The 22,408-nt window shown below is 33.0% G+C and overlaps 3 protein-coding genes across 5 annotated transcripts; 2 read left to right on the top strand and 1 right to left on the bottom strand.

The window, feature by feature from the left end:
- Nucleotides 1–395: 395 nt before the first annotated feature.
- LOC131006656 (uncharacterized) lies at nucleotides 396–1,268 on the top strand. Its single transcript, XM_057933823.1, has one exon. The coding sequence runs from the start codon at nucleotides 396–398 to the stop codon at nucleotides 1,266–1,268; it is 873 nt and encodes a 290-aa protein (XP_057789806.1).
- A 688-nt stretch (nucleotides 1,269–1,956) lies between these two features.
- LOC131021183 (transcription factor TGA9) lies at nucleotides 1,957–8,225 on the top strand. 2 transcript variants are annotated; one of them, XM_057950278.1, is made up of 12 exons: nucleotides 1,957–2,712; nucleotides 2,785–2,876; nucleotides 3,273–3,355; nucleotides 3,624–3,818; nucleotides 4,603–4,647; nucleotides 4,786–4,845; nucleotides 4,949–5,026; nucleotides 5,189–5,237; nucleotides 6,207–6,478; nucleotides 6,562–6,783; nucleotides 7,694–7,836; nucleotides 7,947–8,225. In XM_057950278.1, the coding sequence occupies exons 1-12, from the start codon at nucleotides 2,606–2,608 to the stop codon at nucleotides 8,032–8,034; spliced, it is 1,434 nt and encodes a 477-aa protein (XP_057806261.1). In that variant the 5' UTR covers nucleotides 1,957–2,605; the 3' UTR covers nucleotides 8,035–8,225. The 2 variants fall into 2 exon arrangements, with proteins under 2 accessions (XP_057806261.1, XP_057806270.1); XM_057950287.1 differs by lacking the exon at nucleotides 4,603–4,647 and having other exon boundaries at nucleotides 2,048–2,712.
- A 10,465-nt stretch (nucleotides 8,226–18,690) lies between these two features.
- Nucleotides 18,691–20,963, bottom strand: LOC131021167 (uncharacterized). Of its 2 annotated transcripts, none has more exons than XM_057950260.1 (5): nucleotides 20,461–20,963; nucleotides 20,095–20,357; nucleotides 19,598–19,809; nucleotides 19,231–19,492; nucleotides 18,691–19,160 (listed from the first exon to the last, which is right to left on the bottom strand). In XM_057950260.1, the coding sequence occupies exons 2-5, from the start codon at nucleotides 20,353–20,355 to the stop codon at nucleotides 18,840–18,842; spliced, it is 1,056 nt and encodes a 351-aa protein (XP_057806243.1). In that variant the 5' UTR covers nucleotides 20,356–20,357; nucleotides 20,461–20,963; the 3' UTR covers nucleotides 18,691–18,839. The 2 variants fall into 2 exon arrangements, with proteins under 2 accessions (XP_057806243.1, XP_057806250.1); XM_057950267.1 differs by having other exon boundaries at nucleotides 20,466–20,830.
- Between the last annotated feature and the right edge of the window lie 1,445 nt (nucleotides 20,964–22,408).

Genomic DNA, 22,408 nt, shown 5'->3' with positions numbered 1-22,408 from the left:
TCCTTTATCCCAAAAGATGTGCTTTGCAGGATTGACTCTATTTGCTGTAATTTCCTGTGGGGGGGAAATGGGGAGTCGAGTCACATTGCGTGGGTAAAATGGAGGGTCCTTTGTAATAAAAAGCAAGTGGGGGGGGCTGGGTTTTAGGAATCTCGAGTGGTTCAACAAGGCGTTGGTGTTTAAATGGCTATGGAGACATCTGTCGGAGGGCGGTTCTCTTTGGGCTAGGGTGGTTAATTCTTTGTATGGGCAGATGAGCTGGGGGGAAGAGGGAGAATATAGGCTGGAGAATAGGGGCAGTAGGAAGGGGTGGTGGTCGAGAATTGTCGAGAAGGGGGGGGGAGGTGGAGGAGAGATGGTTTTCGAGTAATATTTGTCGTCGGGTGGGTGATGGCATGAGGGTGAGGTTTTGGGAGGAGGTTTGGGCTGGGGGTAAACCTTTGAAATTCGTCTTTCAGAGATTATACAATCTATGTCTGGACAAAAGAGGTTTGGTGGGGGAATCGGGCTACTGGGAGAATGGCGAGTGGAAATGGGAGATTGGATGGAGAAGAGAGTTGAGAGAGGAGAGGGATAGAGAGATGTGGGAGGCTATGACGACGTTTATTTCTCAAGTTTTTCCTTGTGCAGGTAAGGAAGATGAATGGAGCTGGAAATCTGGTAAAGATGACGTTTTTACAACAAAGGCGGCATACGATATCATCGCGGCCTCCAATAATGGGCAATTCCCGGAGGAGGAAGTCGAGGCAGCAAAAGTTTGGAAGGCTAAGGCACCCCATAAGACAATAGTTACGGCTTGGAGAGGCTTGATCAATAGATTGCCTACATGCGATAATTTGCTTAAAAGGAATGTCTCCATTGGTTACGAAGAGAGATGGTGTAATTCGTGCGTGATGCAAGAGGAAACAGCGGAGCACATCTTCCTTCACTGTCCCAAAGTCGAGATGGTGTGGGATCAAATTCATCAATGGATCGACTTAAAAACAGCCAAGCCAAAAGGTATCTTACAACACTTTAAATCCTTTGTTCTTGGAGTTAAAAGGAAAGAAGGGAGAAAACTGCTCCTTGCACTGTGGGTTGGAATTATTTGGCTGATTTGGAAATACAGAAACGAGAGTAGGTTCGAAGGTAGGGTGTGGGATGCCAGTCAACTTGTTTTGGAGATGAAGGGTAGATTATGGAGTTGGAACAAGATTTTTCACCTTGTAGATGAAAATGTTTCCTTCTCTTCATGGTGTTCAAGTGAACACAAACTCTCCTTTTTGTAATTTTCTTGGTACCTCTGGTACCTTGTTTTCTTTCCTCTTTCAATAAAGTTCTTTTATTGATCAAAAAAAATTACACATAAAATTATGAAAAAATAAGTTGGGGATAGAAAAGCTTATTTTTTGAGGAGCTTATAAGCTCCTGGAATTTATTTTTAGGAACTTATTTTGACAAATACTCTGAAAGAGTTTATAAGCTCAATCAAACACTCTTTTAATCTTAATGAAAGATTGATAGATTCAATCCTATGCTTAAATTTGAGATGATATTATGTATAATAAGCTATTCTATAAGTTCTATAACAAGATTAATTTCGAAACAATTTAATTCCTAATAATCTCAAATAGCCTAACAATTTTCATTACAAAAATTATCTAAAGATTGAATATTCGTTTCTTTAAAAAAAATACTCCCTCCGTCCTACTCCAAATGTCTTCTTTCTTTTGGACATAGAGATTAAGAAATATGTATAAAGTAGATAAAGTGAATTTGTGAAAATTATTTAATTATTAAATATAAAGAGAGAGTATATTACCTAAAAGGAAATGAGATATTTAAAATGGGACAGCCCAAAATAGAAAATGAGACATTTAGAGTGAGAGAGAGAGAATGAAGTGATTTTTTCTTATTTTTTGAAAAAGAGGGCCAATAAGAAAGCACAGGCGGTTAGAGAGAAAGAGTGGAGTAGGAGTCAGTGATTCTAGTGGTTTCCTGCCCAAGACCCCACCTTTTCTTCTAGTATATTTTATTACACTACTAACTGAATGTTGCTTATTTTTCATGGCACAAATTTTCAATCCTTTTCTACATTTTTTTTAAAATTTAACTTTCTGTTGCAAACCCCACAAAATAAGCCTGGGTTGTCTAGGACAAGATTTTGTGTACCCATGGTTTGAGTTTCAATTCTTCTGATACTACTAATTATTACACTCCTTCTTCATGCCCACACGCGCGAGGCGAGACTATAAAGTAGAGAGAGGGAAAATTATCAAAGAGAATAATCAGACGGATTTCTTCATAGAGAAGGAGAGAAAAGAAAGCTCGATAGAGACCCCTCCAAAAGCTCAAAACTTGTAAAAATCATTTTAGAGAGAGAGAGAGAGGGGGACTGGACCCTCTCACTCCCTTTTGCATATATACTTAGACAAGAAAGCCCTGATCTTTTGCTGATCATCTCAAGTGTCCATCTCCCAGTTTGAATTTCAAGAAAGTGGACTTTCTTTCTGTCTTCAAATTCCTCAACACCAACCTCAAAACATCAAGAAAATCAATTTTAATTTCTACCTCAATTTTAGGTGTCTGAAAAAGAAGACGACAAATGGTCTGAAAGTGAGTTTGCATGGCGAGTCACAGAGTCGGTGAGGCAGACTCGGGAGCTCCACACCACCACCACATCCCCTACGCGATTCCTCACATGCTTCACCACCCCAACAACTCTACTTTCATGTAAGCCAAAAAAGTCATTTGATTTTCCCCAAGATTTGATTTTTCTGAGCTGAGTTGTTTTTATTTGAGAAGAAATCAAGAAGGGTCTGCTTTTGATTTCGGAGAGCTTGAGGAGGCCATTATTCTGCAAGGAGTTAAGATCAATAATGATGACAAAAAACAACGTATGCTACTCTCCCTCCTCTTTTTCTTACGTTGCTTTGTGTAACCAACTCCTAAGAGAGAGAGAGAGAGAGTTTGAACGTGTCTACAGAAGGAGGGCAAAGAGGGGTTTCCATATCCTGCACAGAAATCATTCTTGGACAAGGGATTTGAATGGCGTGTGTTTCAAATATGGAAAAAACCAGACCTGCTTGCATGATTCTTTTACTGACTCCATAACTGCAAACCCAAAATCATACATAAAAGGAGATTAGCTTCTTACCCTTTTTTTTTAAACCAAAGTCTGAAACTTTCAAATAACCCAAAACAAAGAAATCAGAATTTTTTTTCCTTCTCCTAGTAGTTTTTATTTTTTTTGCTGGCTGATTCTTGAAGATATTGCTTTTGATTTTGTGCAGCTTTATACACCGCAATCAGGCCTGCTGCAACTCTGGATATGTTCCCTTCTTGGCCTATGAGATTCCAGCAGCATACCCCAAGAGTACTCTATATTTACTTCTCCTTTCAATCTTTGACCCAGTTTTATTTCCTCTTCATTTATTACACATACATAACAAACCTCAATTTCTTCAAAACTAAGTTTTATTTCTTGCTCCTCTCTCTCAAGTTTCATGAGTGTTCTTTAATGTGTTTTGGAGGTTTATTGTAGTTTTTTAATGAAATAATTCTAATTTGATTTCCTTTTTTTAGTTTTTTTTTTGTTATGATGAAAGCCATTTTGACTTAAAAGTCTGTGTCATTTAATACAGGGAAGCTCAAAATCAGGAGAGGAGAGTACTGATTCAGGATCAGCTGTAAACACACTTTCCAACACTCCCGAGTCTCCCTCCGACCACCGCCAGCCACCTCCGCCGCCGCCGCAGATGGACGCCGCCGGTGGGATTGACAGCCCGAGGTTAAGTGGCTCACACTCACAGCCAGCTGCCAAGCCAGCCCCAGAAAAGGTCTTGCTAACAGTCGAATTTTTTCCTAATTCTTGGTTGAATTTTTTCTTCCTTTAGCTCAGGAAAAAGGTCGCATCTTTTCATTGTTACTATCCTTAATCTCTCTCTCCCTCTCTCTCTAATCCCAATAGCTGCAAGAAAGATTTGTTGGCAAAGGGGCACTGTTCCTTCTGATTGCTGAAGGATTTTTCTGATTTATATTCTGACATATAATAAAAACCTTAGGAAAAAAGCAGAATCTTTACAGTGGTAGTAGTATTTCTTTTTTATCTTTTCTTGATCTATTATAATATTGCTCAATCTCCACGACTGCAGTTTAAGTCCTTGTTCATAATTGCCTACTTTTTCCCATCCCAAGAACTGTAGTTTACTTAATTCTTTCTTTTTTACCTCTCTCTCTTTCTCTCTCGTCTCTCTCTCTTATATGGGGGGATCTTTTTTGTGATAATCTTCATGGGGAAAAGGGAAAACAAAATCTAGAGAGACTTTGCAGATAGAAACAATGGAAATGATTAACCAGACATTATTATTTTCAAGAAACAGTTGCAAAAATGCCAGCAGATCTTCTAATAATTACCAACTTGATTTTGTTAAATAAAAAATTTGAAATCTTTCAAATGATTCTGCCATTGCTGACACGTTATCTTCCTCCCCTCTCTAAAATTAAAAAGTTCAAATTTTTTCCTTATAAAATTTGTTTGTTCTAGCTGCTCTTCTTGACTCTAGTAAAGTATAACTAATTAACAATTGTCTCTGTTGAATTTAATTTTTAAAAATAATGCAGAGAAGAGGGCCTGGTTCTAACTCAGACAAAGTGCTTGATGCTAAGGTGATGAAAGAGCCCACATTATTCACATGCATGCATGAACTGATTTTTTTTATAATTTCTGTATATTTTTCTTTCTTGCCAAATTTAAATTCCTTGAAATCTTGATCTTGAAGCTGAGTATGTTTTTTCTCCTTGCAGACATTGAGACGTTTAGCCCAAAATAGGGAAGCAGCTAGGAAGAGCAGACTTAGAAAAAAGGTAACTTGCAAAAATATTATTTTCTCATTTTCTCTTGTAATTTCCCCACTTTTTTAAATCCAAAGTAGTGTATTTATGTACATATATATGTGTGGGTGTACAGGCGTATGTACAGCAGCTAGAATCAAGCAGGATCAGGCTTGCTCAGTTGGAACAAGACCTTCAGAGGGCAAGGTCACAGGTAACAACAGTAACATTTAAAGAAAATCAAGACATCTAATGTCCTAAAATATAAAATTATTGAAGGCTGCCAATCCAAAAATCTTAATTAAATAATTAGTGTCTAATTCTTTATAATTGATTTTCTTGACTCACTCCCTTTCTCAATCACTATATTCAACAGGGACTTTTCTTAGGAGGAGGTGGGGCTGCAAGTGGGAGTATTAGCTCTGGTATGTGTCTACATTTCTGATTAGTGATTTTACTAAAATACCCTCTGTCTGAATTGAAGACTTCTTCCCCTTTCCCATGAATATTTTAATTAATTCTTTGAGAATATTTGTAAAGGTGAATTTTTTAAATACTTTGTTAAGGAGGGAGGAGTTGGTCTTTTCCATGCTAGTTAATTATTGCATTAGTATGGGATTTTTGTTTACCTAATTGACATTATTAGATTTGTCTAATTTCAATCCATTTGTGAACAGAAACATCACAATTGTCAAACCCTTCAATTCTTAGACATTAGCTAGGCTTTTCTTCATTAAAGATCCAATTTTTAACCATAACATAGTCTTACTTAATCTGAATCTTCAAATTTTTCGACTAGATTTTTGTCCAATTAAGTAGTTAAAAGAGATTTCAAGTCATAATAGGCTTGTAAACTTTTTTCAACTAAAACAAAAACTTCTAATTTTGACTAGAAGTTTTTGCTTCTTCAAGGCCATGTCAGATTTTAATTACTGTTTCAGGGGAAAAAAGATTCAAATCAAATATCTGTATGACCAAGGCTGCAACTTTTACCACATGGTCAGCAAGAGTGTCCTTGACTATGTATGTGTGTGTGTGTGCGCTTTTTTTTTCTTTCTTCCCCAATAGCTGGTTTCTATCAATATGTAAATATTTGGAATTTTGGAATCTTTTCAGTTTCAGTCTTTTACCTCATATGTGCCCACAGAATTTTGAATTCTGGCACCAAGCCTTTGTACATTTTTCAGAAAGGCTACTTTATAGTTATGTAGATAAACATAAAAAATAAAATTTAAAATCATACAAAAGTTAAATGTTAGTAGTTGGTGGTTGAGGCTGTCCGTTTGTGCTTTGTTGAACTGTGTCTTTACTTTGCGTATGCAACATTCATGGCCTTGAATGGACTATGTGTTTTACAGATTATAATGAAAATAATATTATGTTTTCCGTTATAGGTGGAGCAATATTCGATATGGAATATTCGAGATGGCTAGATGATGATCACAGGCACATGTCCGAGCTTCGAACTGCATTGCAAGCTCACCTATCCGACGGTGATTTGAGGGTTATAGTCGACGGATACATTGCTCATTATGACGAGGTCTTTCGCCTGAAAGGTGCTGCTGCTAAATCTGATGTCTTCCACCTCATCACCGGAATGTGGACTACGCCTGCAGAGAGGTGTTTCCTTTGGATGGGCGGTTTCCGGCCATCAGACCTAATCAAGGTTTAGTTCATCTCTATGCACAAGTCATTTGTCACCATGTACATTTTAACTGTTTGATAATCCTCGATTTTCTTGATTAGCAGATGTTAATACCACAATTAGACCCTTTAACAGAGCAGCAATTTATGGGGATTTGCAGCCTCCAGCATTCCTCCCAGCAGGCAGAGGAGGCTCTTTCACAAGGGTTGGAACAATTGCAACAATCCTTAGTTGACACCATTGCTAATGGCTCTGCCAATGACAGCATGCATCACATGGCCGTCGCATTGGGCAAGCTCGCCAATCTTGAAGGCTTTGTTCGACAGGTTCATACATCGCACTCCCTCTTGCTTCTTTCATTTAGATTAATCCGATCATGAAATTAGAGCGAAAGTGGAATTTAATCCCTTATCTAAAGTTGTTGAAAGTTGAGGTGTTACGCTTTAGGGGCACACGGTGTTGTGGTTTGATGCTAAAATGTGACCCTTCGGACTTTAATTAGTGAGATAAGCGATAAGTGATTAGAAAGCAGATGTCGGAAACTGATGCAACAAGAGAAAAAGTAGTAGCATGATAGTGTATCATTCCCTCCCATTTTGGCTTTACATCCTGCTTTCTCTTTCAAGTGAGGTCTCAACTATACTTTATAGAGGGACTTCAACAGATTTAGGTAAATTTCGTCGTCAGTATATACGTGTAAGTTGTAACGAAGTAGATTTTGATTTATCTCTGGACCACACAATTGGCTTGTATTTGTCAAAAACAGCATCTGAAAATTGTTAAATCTTTTGTAGCATTGCTTAATTATTTATGTGATATTGATTGATCTTTCAGAGGTGATCGATATACTAAATACTAACAAAAGGAAATATTCCATTGATGCCTACTTGGAAAAGGAAAGATTAAAATACTTCCTTTTCAAGAAAGCAAATGCCTTCATGAAAGCTGCTTTGGAATGATATGACAAATCAGTCCATTTTTGGTGGAACCCCACTCATAGTTTTGATAGCGAACCAATTATAGAGGCTCGTTTTCTTTCAACGGCGTCTCTTTTAACCCATCTGGTTTAATTAGACGAGTTAAGTGGCGATTTCTTAGACGAAGCTTGGTGATGCAGATTAATATGTGACACTATTATTCTCAATAGTATTGATAAGATTTTATCTAACTAGTTCAAATCTTGAAGAAATTGTCTAAATTTGACTTGATTTTCGTGCTGCATTTGCAAAAACGTAGGCAGATAATTTGAGGCAACAGACCCTTCATCAGCTGCACCGTTTACTGACAATCCGGCAAGCTGCGCGTTGCTTCCTGGTGATCGGAGAATACTATGGCCGACTACGAGCTCTGAGCTCCCTGTGGGCTTCAAGACCAAGAGAGTAAGATCATTTTGCATCACAATTCACAATTGCAATTTATGAACAAATAATTTTAAAGATCGCGCGCAAATTTGCAGTTCTTGAGTAATTTTTAAATTTTTTTTTTTCAGGAGTATGATTGCAGATGACAATTCTTGCCAAACGACGACGGATTTGCAAATGGTGCAGTCTTCTCAAAATCAGTTCTCAAACTTCTGATTATTATTGTTATTTCTTGATGATTAGATTAAATGTGGAGCATTGAGGTTGTTTAGGGCTGCTACTTTTAGAGAAGATAGGTTTCCTCCTATAATTTTGATGTAGCTTTTGGTTTAATGTCAACATACTACAATGTTCTCTTGTAAATGTATATCAATATTTATGCAAATTAATTTTCCATTCTTGTCCAACATTTCAAAATTGTGGGGAATTTTAGAATTTTTCCAACTTCACGTGGCACTCCACTCTTGTAAAGTTACCCATATACGCACTATCTCGGATTACGAGGAATATAATTTATTAGGCATACAAAAATAAAAAAGAATTTATCACGTTTAAGTCTTTATGGATAGTAAAGTTGATTAAGTGACAATTTCATGGCCGGAATGGCATGATTTTTTTTATATTAAATAAAGAAATTTAAAGATCGCGTCACATGGGACTCGAATCTATGACCTTTAGCCTTAGGCATTAACCTCTTACCGTTTGATCAATACACGCACACAAATGACAAGAATTTGAATATTATAAAATGAAATTAGGGATCATGCAATAATTTTAAAGTTCGTCGTTGGCATTCTTAAAATTGCCAAGGTACTTTTTTAAAGATAAAATTGCCAAAATACATAAAAATGGCTAAAGATGTGCCTTTCCCCCTTTTTGCAACTAAACAAAAATTTTGGTTTTAATTTAAATAAAATAATATTATCTTCATCCCATCTCAATAGGGCTCAAGACCTGAATACGAATATTAAGAAACGAATAATTTATAATAAAATACGAAAAAAAAAACTTCTTTTGTGGATGTATTTGTCAAAAAAATTAAGAGAGAGAAATAAAGATATATTTTTTAAATGAGGAGATAGATAATTATGTGTGGGTCATGATAGTAAATAATAAGTTAAATGATATCACATCATTTGATATATTAATTTTTTTTATTTTAGCCTATTAAAATGGAACGTACAAATAAGAAAATGTGCCCTATTGAATTGGGATGGAATAAGTATTTATCTAAATTAAAAGTACCTTCTTAATGTTGTTATTTTAATCAATTAGTTGGAAATTATGACTTTGCAATAGATAGATAAATGGTGTTTCCAAAATTCCATTACTATGTAATTTTTCTTGAATCTTTATTAAATAGGTTTTGTAGTTTGTGCTATAAATAAAATGATATATCTATTATTGCTTTACCAAATCTTTAAACAAAATGTTGTCTATTAGTGCATAATTTTCTTCGTTCATTTATTTGTAGTAGTTGCTAGGTGGATTTTTTTAAAGCGCAAAAGACGAGCAAATAAAGAAGAAGTTCATGGGGAGGTTATGAAGATTTGTCTTTTATACATTTGTTTTCTTTCGCTTAAAAAATTATATCAATTTTCCCCCTTCTACAAAAATATATCTTATCCGTTCCAAATGAATATTTAATTTTCCACCTAGTGCCCTTCAGGGTCTACAACTATTGAATTTAAATATTTAATACGAGTTCTTATTGAATTGAAAAAGAAAAAAGAAAAAGAAAAAAAGAGGTTGTTGGCTACCTATATATAATTTCAACTTAACCTTTTAAAATATAGAGAAACTTGTAATTAAGTGCACAAATCTTAGCATACATTATCTCAAACGAAGAAATTTAAACATACATTTTCCTTCTTTTAATTCGTCTATAGTTATCTTATTCGCATTCTTAATATATATATTTAATAGATTGTGTTCAAATGAGACCATATGTTTATCGTATAAAATAAGAATTATTTTTAGTCCTTAAAATAAGAAGATCTACGTTGAATTCATGACTTTGCTGAACGTATTTAATTGGAAATTGGGAGTTTTAGTGGGAAAGTATGTCTTTTGTTTCAAAATTAAAATAAATAAATAAATCACGTTATTTTCATTTAAAACGTTAAAAACGAACATATAAGCAATTTCATAAAAGTGCGATATATTTGTTTCTTTATTTTATTCTTTTACAAGCGAACTACATCAACTAACATAATCATGTAGCGACTTAGCCGCATTGAAAATGCTAGATTCGCTGATTAAATCTTCATAAGAAAAACAATTTAAAAATGCCCTAAAAATAAAAAACAATTTTAAATTGCCCTAAAAATAAAAAAAACAATTTTAAAATGCCCACTTTTTAATTCATTATGGCCTACACTAATCAAAATATTACAAATAAATTGGTTGTAAAAGGGTAAGATTTTGTCACTTTCCGCGTGCTTTTGGGTATTAAGTTAGTTTATTGGGCACACAAGGTGACCTAATTATCACATTAATTTAATAAAGTTGTAAAGTGTAAAGGTTTATTTGCTAACTGACTTTTAGTTGCGTGACATGTTTTTCAGTGTTTTTTTTTAAAAGTTATTCGTAATTCGTAATTGTGCAAATGGTATTTTGCGAGAAATTCGAAATAGTAATCATTTATCGTAATATTTTCTCCTTTACTATTTAGATAAAAATCTAAAATATGTTCGAATAAAATATAATTAAATATTTAATAAATTAATTTATTTAACTTTTTTGATTTAAAATATAAACAATTTAGCTAGTTTTACTGTTTTTTCCACATTATAATTTATTTATAATTTTTTAATATTATTTTTAATTATTACTCCATTATTTTTTATTTACAAAATTTTTTAAAAATTATAAAAAAAATACATAAATCTATAATGTGGATAAAACAATAACACAAACTAAATTCTTCTTAAATTTGAACCAAAAAATTTAAATAAATTAATTTTTTAAAATATTTAGCCTTTTTTGTTTGGATATATTTTATCCAAATAGCACTACTCATTATTCTTTTGGCTAAATTTAGTTTCGGTGGTCGTTTTATTAATAAAGAAAATATAAACTATTTTATTAGAAAAACATAATACTACTATAATCATAAATATAAATATTCAGTTGTTATCCCATGGGTGATGTACTCAATTATTTCATAGTTGGATTAATAGTTTAAAAGTTAAATTAAGTATCAGCATAAATTAATTATATTCATTTTCTTTTTTCTCTCCGCTTTTAGTTATTTATTCTTGGATTTTTTTTTCCTCCAAAAGCATATTTGCACTAACTCGTTTGAAATTATTGTGTTGAATTAATAAATCTCGATGATAATAACTACTCCATCCGTCTCAGCTTTTAGTATCAAACTTTCTTTTTTGGTCGTTCCACATTTTAGTATTCATTTCTATTTTTGGTAAAAGTAAGTGGAGCCTTTACTCCACTTTAATTATTTTAACTCTTACTACATAAAATGTGAGACCCTTATTTCACTCACAACACATCAATCACTTTATTAAAACCCGTGCCGTTCTCAACTGGATAACAAAAGCCGGGACGAAGGGAGTACAAATTACACTTTGTTTCATTCTACAATTTAATGGTGTTTTTAATCATCAACATTAATTAATATACTGAAAATAATGATTATAAATTTATACTAACAAGTACTACTATTATTCTAACAGTTTGCGTGGTAAGACTAAACACATGATTGAAGAAGCTCAACCGTACACAACACAAGGAATAAATGCCTGCAGCCTTATTATACCACAAATGAAATGTAAATTATTACTTACTACTTTCCAAATCAAACATAAACAACTAATTGATCAAGTAGAATATAATTAATCTGCTAATCATTGACAGTTTAATTAATTATTTTTGCCGACATAAAAGATTAGTGTAGTATAGTATATAACTATATATAACCCCCTGCTGTTATTATTAACATAACGTAACCATCAGAAAGGTTTGACTTTTTTTAGTATATATTTTTAATTAATCTGCTTTAAAAATTGAGTCACTTATCTTTTTATCTTCGTTCATGTATATGTAATATTATATGTTAAGATGTTCTTAGTCAAATTTAGGTTAGCGTGCTGGGAAAAATATATGTTAAGATGTTCTTAGTCAAATTTATGTTAAGATGTTCTTGAGTCACTTATCTTTTTAAGGAAAATGATAAAGTGTATTGATAGTGGAGAAAAATATGTTATAATTAGTATTGGGAGTGGTGAAAAGGTGAAAAAGTGTTATAATTAGTATTGAGAGTGGTGAAAAAGTGAAAAGTAAGAATAAATAAAGTATTATTAGTGATGGGGTAGTTGTCCGAAAATCGAAAGAAAGAAAGAGGAACTTATTTGGGGGACGTCTCAAAAAGGAAAAAGAAGAACTTATTTCAGGGATGGAGAGAGTATTTTTTTACGAAAATATTGCTTGGTAAAACTTCCTCTACAAAGGGGGGAAAAATCGTTTGAGATGTTGCAATTTTACAACCAATTCATAATTACGACAGCGAAATGCAACTCAAATAGCAAGATGTTTTTTCTCCAAATAAAATTAACACAAATATTCCTGTGTAATCGATTTCACCGTGTAACTGGTTGCCAGAATGACACTACTTTATTCGGGAAATGATACTTAAACATTTTCGAATGACATTACTTCAACATACAAATGACACTTAAAGATCTTCAAATGTCATTTGTATATTGAAGTAGTGTCATTCATAAACCAGTTACACGGTGCAACCGGTTGCACATGAGAGTGCCTCATAAATTAATTACGGCACATAGTGAATGAATTAAAAGCTATTATACATTTAATTAAAAAAAATAGTACTCAAAGTGGAAACACGACTGAATCTTCGAGAAATACTAATACAAAATGAAATCCATTCCCTCTGTCTCATTATTAATGACATGTATTTTAGGGGTGTTCTAATATAAATGGCTCATTTCCTTTTTAGGCAATAATTTTACACTACAAAACAAAATATATGGATCCACACATTTTTACACTATAATTTTACTTAATTTTTGTGGCCAAAAGAAATGTGCCATAAATAATGGGACGGATGGAGTAATTAATATACATACATAAAAAATGTGTAACACTGTCCAACAGGTTAACTTTTATCACTAAAAACGTTACTTTCTATTTAGAAAAGTGTCACATGTAAAGACATTACCGATAACAAAATCCAATTACTAATCATAGATAAAGCGGTAAGCTATTTGTAATGGGAAAAGCCGTTTGGCCATATTATGATTAGCCATAATATGGCAAATAAAAGGGTTATTGGCGTTTAAATACATCAAATTTGGTCATATTTTAATTTTTTTTCCACGAATTTTGAAAGTTGTCAAAAAATACACGAGTTGTAACTCATTTTGTTTTTTCTCACAAACTTTAGAAATTATTAAAAAATACACAAACTTTAGCTCATTTTATTTTTTTCCACAAAATATATTGTTATAAAAAATGATCTAAATAATTTTTTTATTTTAATTTTTTTTCAAAACGACGTTGTTTTGATTACGAAATATATTTTAAAATTTTTAAAAAAATCATGTCAACATAACTAATTGTCATATATCATTAATTAAATTAATTAAGCTAGCTAGTAAATTATAAAAGAATTATTTGAATAATTTTTTATAACAATATATTTTGCAGAAAAAACAAAATGAGCCAAAGTTTGTGTATTTTTTGACAATTCTCAAAGTTCGTGGGAAAAACCAAAATGAATCAAAGTTTGTGTATTTTTTGACAACTTTCAAAGTTTGTGGAAAAAATCAAAATGAACCCAAAGTTAGTGTGTTTAGGTGCCAATAACCCCCAAAAAATTTATAAAATGTATGTATTTAATTTTTTATGTTTAAAATAAAAATATCATCTGATTAGTTTTATTTTTTACACACTGTAACTAATTTTTTTTTTATTTTTTTATAATTTATATATTTTTTAAAATATATATAAAAATTTTAAAAAAATGCAAAATAAATTACAATGTGTACTAAATAATAAAACTAGAAACATTGTTTTTTTATTTTAAACAAAATATTTAAATATATTGAGTTTAAAGCTATTATGGTCACCCATATTATGGTCAAATAGCATTACTCATTTGTAATTTACTCAAAATTGAATTTGTGGTAAATCTCTTTCAGTGTTTTTATATAAATCTCTTTTAGTGTTACTAATATATTTTCGGTATAAGAACTAATAATTTTAAGTACAATAACTAATTCTTGCTGGATTGGATTCGATTTTGGAGTAAGATTTGAGTATGTGAATATGTCAATATCTGAAGTCAAAATTTTAAAATTGGATTACATCATATTCTTTAAATTATTTGTTTATCCAATTGAAAAAAAGGAATGTGAAGAGTGATACTTCATGTCGACGATATCGTCAATTTAGAGTTACATGCTTTTTGGGCCAAAAATATAATTTTTAGTTCCGATTTCTTATTGTGAAAGCCTCATTAGATACTAGTGGACTGATTCAAATATATTGCTGTATTTATTTTCGAAAATGAATTTTCATTATTCGTTAAAAATGAACTAAGCCCATTTAGGAACCAGTTAAGTGTTTATAAATGGGTAATTCTATTCATAACCCCCATTTTACTCAGTATAGTCCTCTATTTTAAAAAATAATAATAAATAATTATGAATTTATAAATTTATCCTACAAATAAAATACTCTATAATGTATATGTTGGGAAACTTATGAAATATCCTTGCCCTAGTTTTGATGATACCAAAACACCTAGTTTTATCTTCTTACTTCGGTCTTTTCTCTGAACTCAAGTGTTATAGTTCATCTACTTAGACTAGGACTGTTGTCTGAAGACCAGTTGATTGAAAAACTGAAGACTGAAGGCAGCACAACTGAAGTGTATTGAACTAGACTACCAAAGAACGCATCCTGACTGAAAATCATCAGTCACCAGTCGGAGATACTCATACAATTCATGTCATGGTTGAACTGAAGTTCTAATCAAGTACTAGTCGACGTTCTACATTAAACTGAAGTAAAGAGTATTAGACACGCCGCATTAAATGCTCAAGGACAAGTGCATTAAATGGCGAAGATTTTAAGATTGCCCTTGCAAGTACCATAATTCCTATTTGCGTGTAAAAATGCAGAAACACCATACTCCAAGGTCAAGACGATTCAAACCTTTGCTATAAGGAGTATTTGAAGATCGCCACCTCAGCCTAAGAAGTGACATTGTCTCACAACGGCAGAAATCCTGAAGACTATCTCTACAACGGATCTATTCAAGACTTCGCCTATAAATAGAGCTTGAGGAACGCCAGCAATCTTCATCGATTCAAGATATACGCTGAAGCTCTGTCAAAATCACAAGCCAACATTTACTTAGACAAAACCTTGAATCGAAGAAAAGAGTACTCAAATATTGTAAAATCAGTCTAGCTGATTATATAAACTCTCTTAGAAATGTAGGCGACCCTTGTTTTATCTTCAGCCTAAAATAGATTACTTGAGAGCCTGTTCTCAGCAGTCTTAGTTGGAAGAGTTCGAACCCCTTTTTAATTGAGCGAAAAGAGTGTTTGAGTAGAGAGGAGTTCAGACCAGGGTTCTGACTCCAGAGATCTTAGCGAAGCGCTACAAGGGCACGAGTGTGTCTTAGTGTGCTAAGAGCGAGCGAGAAATCCAACCCAGAGTGTTGGTAGGTTTGATGTGCATCTTTAAGCATTAGCCCAGAGTGTTTCTCAGACTAATCATCTGGTCGTGGATTAGGAACGTTGTGTCCGAACATCGTAAAAATCCTTGCGTTCTTTATAATTTGCTTTCAGTTTTTCCTTATCTGCACTAAATCTATTTTCAACTGAACTGGATTAACCAAAAAGTGTAACTCAGGATTTTACAAGTGACAAACCTTTTCAAAAGGCTATTGGCGTTAAGTTTAAATTTCCACTGCTGAGTTATTAGTCTAACTGATCAATCTACTGATAGTCAGTGAGATCAATAACTCTACTCTGCTTTACAAACTCTAGACTGGAGCCTTACGTGGATATCAGTTAAGCTTAGTGCTCGACTGATGTTAAATTACTGAAGTCACTTCAGTATCAGTCTTTGACCATCTTTCTAACTGAAATTTGGTTAGTTTGTTTTACACCGCAAAAAATAGCCTTCAGGTGTATTCTCCCCCCCATACACCGGTTCAGTCAACCCTCCGGGACCCAACAATATAGCCCCAAAAAAGGGTTTTGAAATTTATAACGAGAGCCCAATCTTTCTTACCCAAATATTCACAGATTAGGATGACACTCACTCTGTATCTGGCTAAGTTTTAATAGTGACTTCTTGTATTATCAACTTAGAAACACACACAATAATAAGAAGATGCAACAAATGTGAAATTTAGAAGAATTATTAAGGTGGATAGCACCGCTCTGTATGTGACTAAGTTTTATAATAATGGCTTATTCCATTTTCAACCAAGAAACACACACAATAACAATAAATTTGCGGCAAATGTGAAATTTAGAAGAAACATTAATGGTGAAGTATTATTCACCTGCTCAAAGATTGGGGTGTGGGTTAGTTCTACTACATATATAAAAATCCAATATATGCATCTAAAATGTGTTTCGATAGACATTAACGAAACTTGATTAACATCACAATATAAATCTTGAAAATAAATCTACAAATAGAGGTTCGATAGAATAAGTAAACTATTATTCAACAACATAAGTATTCACAAATTTGTGGAGTTCAACACAATAAACATATACACCACATGCTCTTTACTCTTTTGGCGGCAATTTGCTGCAAAAATGGCTGTGTTAGATCAAAGAAACATCAATTACTAAAATTAACGATGTAAACAATTCCAGAATTGAGATTAGAATTCGGAATAAGCAACTTGACCAATGTCGTTGTTCTGCTTTGTCAATCAATAAGCAACTGATCAGATTCAAGTTTCGCATGTTGATAATGCTTATTATAGGGTATTTAATTTGGAGGCTATGAATAAAGTACTCGCTCCGTCCCGGTCAAGACGCTACATTTGCTTTTTGGCACAAGATTTAAGGAGTTGTAAATTAATATTTTAAGTGTGTAATAATAAAGTGATAAAGTAGGAGAGAGAAGGTAATAAAGAAATACTACTTAATTAGTGTTAATTAAGTGTTTAAAATTCCTTATTTTTGTCAAATATATAAATGTAGCATCTTCGTTTGGGACGGCCCGAAAAGGAATATGTAGCATCTTGGGCGGGACGGAGGGAGTATTTAATTTGGGGGTTATAGACTATAGGGTAAATTAGTAAATTTATAATTATTTATTATTATTATTTTAAATGGGAGGCTGTATTGAGTAAAATGAGGGCTAGGAATAGAATCACCCTAAAGTAAAACATTAAAAGTGGTCTTTTCGGCTTAAAAAACATAAATGATTGGACTTTTTTGAGTATATTGACCATAGTAATATAATAATTCAATGGATGCGTCAGGGCTGCTTATCTGGATATTGGGTATTAGTTATATCCGAACCGAATCGAAATTTATCGGTTATCGAATAACCGATACCCGATATTTAACTAAATGGTACGGTTATGAGTATGAGTATTGAGATTTTTCGGTTATCGGGTATACCCGATTAACCGTTTTAATTATTTTTAAAATTATAAAATATAATTTTATTAATATAAATATATATAATTTGATATTTATAATATAATTACAATTTTACGTGAAAGGAAATGTATCAATTCAAAAATTAATAATTAAATAAACTTATAAATAATCAAATATAATAGAACGGTCAATAATAAACTATTAAACCCTATTAAAGTATTAACTCAATTCAATAAAATCATTAACTTGTTCATGACATCATCACACGAGAAATCGTGAAGGTGAATTGATTAAATAAGTTCTATTAAATGGCTATCCTCTAACATAGCTAAATTTTTTTAACGGTATTTCAGTTACCCGTTTAACCGACCCATATAACCGTCCGGTTTAACTGGTAACCGAATACCGTTCGAATTCAGATACGAGTACATAAATGTTAAATATTAGATACGGGTACCCGAATTTTGGATACGGTTATCCCGTACCCGACCCGTTCGTCACCCCTAGATGGTGTGATCTTTTATCATACGGCAAATATCTTTCTACGAGATCTAATTGTTGTATGTTTTGCAACAAATGGGATTTTATTTTTATTTCATGTACCTTTATTATCAAGTTACAAGGTGCAATATTATATAAATATATACACGTATTAATTGGACGATAGAAAACCTAAATAATTATGAATTATAGAAGAGTACTATTACTTAAAAACTTACAAGCAATAATCCGTAAACTAAAAAGTAAAGCAATTGTAATTTAAAATTTTTGGTTATGCTACCTTCAAAAAATATAATATAAGTATAAGAAAAGGTTCTGCTAATTCAAAATGGGCTCTGGTCCGAAATCATGCACTACTGTGTGGGTTGATAAGAAAGCGTAGGCCCAAATACTACTTGCACATCACCTTTTAAGGTTTAGCAAAATACAAATACACGTACATTTTGGAATTATTATGATTTATATATAAATTTTTAGTTTATGAAATATTTTGAGATCGAGTTATTGAATAGGAAATTCTATTGAAGAGTAAGAATTTGCGTTTTGCTTTATTTACCAGACAGAGTATGATTTTTAATGTGGATTTGAAACTTAAAAGTTTTGATTAAATTGCAAATATATACCCCGAATCCCACCTAAAAAATCATGTTTCTCTTGGGCACAAGTACTATAGAACAATTTCTCAAAAAAAAAAAAAAAAACTATTTATAATTCAGAAAGGACCCTAATACTACTAAAACTATTTTATCCACAAAACCAACAACTGCAACTCCATTGACAACCAAAAGTTTCTTAAAACAAATAAAATACCAATACTCCAATCTACTTTACAAGATCATCACAACACTTTTGTGATGAACAAGAATGGGAAAAAGAAAAAATCCAACCAAACTAGCATTGAGGTCTGTATATTTGAGGATCTTCTCCAAGCAAAAGAGACCTCAAGATGGCTTCACACACATCAGAATCATAAACTAGCAAATGCCCTCCATCCGAGACTTCATGATACCGAATCCAAGGCAGTTTCCCAGAGACGTACCTCTGCAGCTGGAACGGCACAACCTTGTCTTCGTGCCCTTGCCATATATGCACCGTGCTTTCTGTCTGAGGGTAGGGGTTGCAAAGCTCCAACGGATCAAAGTCCCACTTGCCAAAGGCAACCACAAAGTCACGACGTAGGGAGTCAAACACGGTCTTGTCCCTTATCTTGTTCTGCATTGCCACACATCATGATCTAGATAGTTTATAGATGATGCCAAGTTGTATGAATCACTATATTTACCTGGCTTAGCAATTGGTAGCCCGGTGTGATCTTCAACACTTCCAAGTCCTTTCGACTGAAGAATGCAGGGTTCCTATCAAGAACAGTCGATGAAGGGAACAATTTCTGTGTCAGCCACCAATACAGCAATCTTGGAGCGTGGCTTGCAACGAAGACAGCCCACCGGGAGAGGCCCTTGCGATAGTCATCCCTCGTTAGGTCATTAGGAAGAGATGGCCATTTATAGTTTATGTAAGGAACTACTAATGCAACACCTGCTAGCCTAATACATCACAAAGTAACAAAACAACAACAGTAACAAATTAATCAAAAGATGACAAAATGTATGGCCTAATTGGATCAAACGGAGCAGCTACATCTACACTACCTGTTTGGTGTTCGTCTCAGGCAACCCCAGACGGGGTAGCACCCCAACGACACCCCAAGCACGAAGAACTTTGATCCCAGCTGCAGCTTATCAGCTAGTTCTTCAATGTCGGATGCTTCACTCTTCAATGATCTCTTCGGATTGGGATCACTTTCGCCATATCCAGCCCGGTCGAACAACAGAAGACATATCTTCAACCCCTCAAGAAACTCCTAGAGGCTAAAGTCACATCAGCAACCCCTAATATAATTTCTCAATGAATAACACTAAAAACTAATTCCACCACAACTGAATCAAAAAATCAAGAAACCAAGATTCAATCTTCACAGCAAATGCAAGCAAGACCTCCAACAATCACAAACTATTATTGAACATTTGAACATACACATGAAAGCAAAGTCCATTCACAACTAGAGCAACTACCCTAAATCCATCAAACCCTAATTTCACATAGACAAGATAAAAAAAAATTCAATAAAAGGGGATAAATTATCCACCTGGGAGGCCATGAAATTCATCTCTTTAGAGCTTCCAAATCCATGAACAACAATAACTCTGTAATTGGACTTATTCTTGGGGACTCCTCTCTCTGTGTAAGCCAAGAATCTGCCATCACTGAGCCTGATTCTTTTTGATCCACAAATTTGGACATCAATGGATGAAGATTCACCAGTTGCAGCTGGAGGAGCAGGCAGCGTGGGCTGCTTCGACATCCCCAAACAGCCCATCATCAAAACTAACATTTTCTTGAAAACCATTGCTGCCCACAAATCCCAAAAAGGAAAAAAAATGAATCTTTAACTGAAAATGAATGTTTAAAAGTAGAGATGATTCAAGAATGAGATTCTCTGCTCTTGGCATACCGTACAGATATTTTTGCAGGAGACTTGATTTTCACAGATTCTTCTCAGTTATTAGCTTCTTTTTTTTTCCAGAACTTTTGAGTCGTCTGAAAATGCAGATTGCTCCGACAATAGATTCCACTTTAAGCATCTGAAAATGCCGTCGGCTTGCAAAAAAAGAAAAAAAAAAGGTTTGTTTTTGCGTATGATTGCAGTTTTAATATGCAGTTTGATTCTTGGAGGAGTTCTATTCTATCATCTATGGCTTCTGAGATTTGAGGAGAAATGTGGGTTGAAACTCAGCTTCAAAGGAATGGTGGGAGCCCAAATACTCATTTGTAAATTACTCTCCCTCCCTCTCTCTCTCTCTCTCTCTCTCTCAACTTGTATTATTGTAGTATTAATATTAGTCAAGAATCAATTAAATACGTAAAGAATTGGTTTAAAGAATTTAAAATGATTACTGGAGGGCATCCTCGGATGATTTGTGTCTTTAATAATTGAAAAATAAGAAGAAAAACACGAGAATGCGCTGCAGCCTCGACTTCTCGGCTCCATGAAAGGCTTCTTGGCAACTTTTTGTTACCATTATTTTGAAAATTAAGTCATATTTTATTTTTAGATTTTCAATTTCTTTTCATTTTTTTAGATTCTTTGTTTTTCTTCTTCATTTCAAGTTTCTCAATTGTTTTATTAAAATTTCTCCTCGGATGATTGTGTCTTTAATAATTGTTTGATTGGCAATATTTATTTCATTATTTGTGTGTAAAATGAAGGATTTTATAGGAAATTCGGGTAGCAGAAATGATTAGAGAAATAAATAAGATTAGCCAATCTGGCATTTTCCGACATGTTGAAAGTAGACGACAAAAGCTTTTGCCAATACATAGTTGGCTTTCTAATTAACTCTTCCTTTATTTATCTCTTCTGTTTCATATTTAATCATCACGTGAAACTCTAAATTCTCGAGGGACCAAAGGCCAATCATATTCTCCATATTTCAAAATTATATTAAATGCGAAATTACAAGCTACACAATATTTTCATTTTTATATGTTTTTAGTTTGCACCTATTAACTACGGTTGATAATTCAAATTTGGGAGCTATATGTAGCTTTAATATTTGATTTTTGTTTATAATTTGGGTTTATTAGTATCTTGAGTTATTTTTGTTACTTTTTATTATAAGGATTGATTATTTCATTCTTCGAAATTGTTACTTAATTATTTTGAATAGGATTATTCTTATAATTAATTACTTTACTTTTTGTAGTATGTCTAGGAAATAACAGAATTAAGTCAAACAAAGAAATTATATATAATAGCATACCATTTATTTACTTATATATATATATATATATATATTTATATTTTAGAGTAAAATTCACGATTGCGATCTTAAAATTTATTCAAGAAATATCTCAAATTTATATATGTAATATATATTAGATGGCAAGCTACATAAACATGACAAATGAAATGATACTAAAAAAATATTGTGAAAAGACTCAATCTAGAAACAGTAGAATGTGCTAGTTAGAGTTGAACTCGTACCATACGCACATGAATTTTCTTTGAATTGTGAAATTTCAATTGAGAAACGAAATTAGTTCAATTATCATGAATAAAATAATACTATCGGCGACGTACAATATTTCCAAACTGATTTATCCAAGCAACATTACTTATCGTTTATCAACGTTTACTTGTAACCCTTTTACACTCTTTCCCAGTCAATTTTTTTAATTGGGTTTGGATCAAAGTATATCCTTTTCATATTTATTCGAATACTCAGATCTTAATTCTAGAATTATTCTAATGTCTAAGAATATTCTGTATGTGCCATTTTCGGTGCTTTTTCATTTTTTTTATTCATGCAGAATTATCCAATCTGATCGACACAACTCTTGTACCTTGATGTGTCTCGATGTGGGCCGCTCTATGTGATTGTACACTTGTATCTAATTTT

The sequence above is a fragment of the Salvia miltiorrhiza genome, chromosome 1, assembly GCF_028751815.1.
Source record: "Salvia miltiorrhiza cultivar Shanhuang (shh) chromosome 1, IMPLAD_Smil_shh, whole genome shotgun sequence".
NCBI lineage: Eukaryota > Viridiplantae > Streptophyta > Magnoliopsida > Lamiales > Lamiaceae > Salvia > Salvia miltiorrhiza.
This window is presented reverse-complemented; position numbering and strand designations above follow the sequence as displayed.

Excerpts from the sequence above, each read along its gene's own strand:
- LOC131006656 (XM_057933823.1), top strand. The coding sequence starts at position 396 with ATGAGGGTGAGGTTTTGGGAGGAGGTTTGGGCTGGGGGTAAACCTTTG.
- LOC131021183 (XM_057950278.1), top strand. The coding sequence starts at position 2,606 with ATGGCGAGTCACAGAGTCGGTGAGGCAGACTCGGGAGCTCCACACCAC. Across the intron at positions 2,713-2,784 it reads CCCAACAACTCTACTTTCAT|AAATCAAGAAGGGTCTGCTT; the intron begins GTAAGCCAAAAA and ends TTATTTGAGAAG. Across the intron at positions 6,784-7,693 it reads TTGAAGGCTTTGTTCGACAG|GCAGATAATTTGAGGCAACA; the intron begins GTTCATACATCG and ends GCAAAAACGTAG.
- LOC131021167 (XM_057950260.1), bottom strand. The coding sequence starts at position 20,355 with ATGGTTTTCAAGAAAATGTTAGTTTTGATGATGGGCTGTTTGGGGATG. Across the intron at positions 19,810-20,094 it reads TGAATTTCATGGCCTCCCAG|GAGTTTCTTGAGGGGTTGAA; the intron begins GTGGATAATTTA and ends TTTAGCCTCTAG. Across the intron at positions 19,493-19,597 it reads CTGAGACGAACACCAAACAG|GCTAGCAGGTGTTGCATTAG; the intron begins GTAGTGTAGATG and ends GTGATGTATTAG.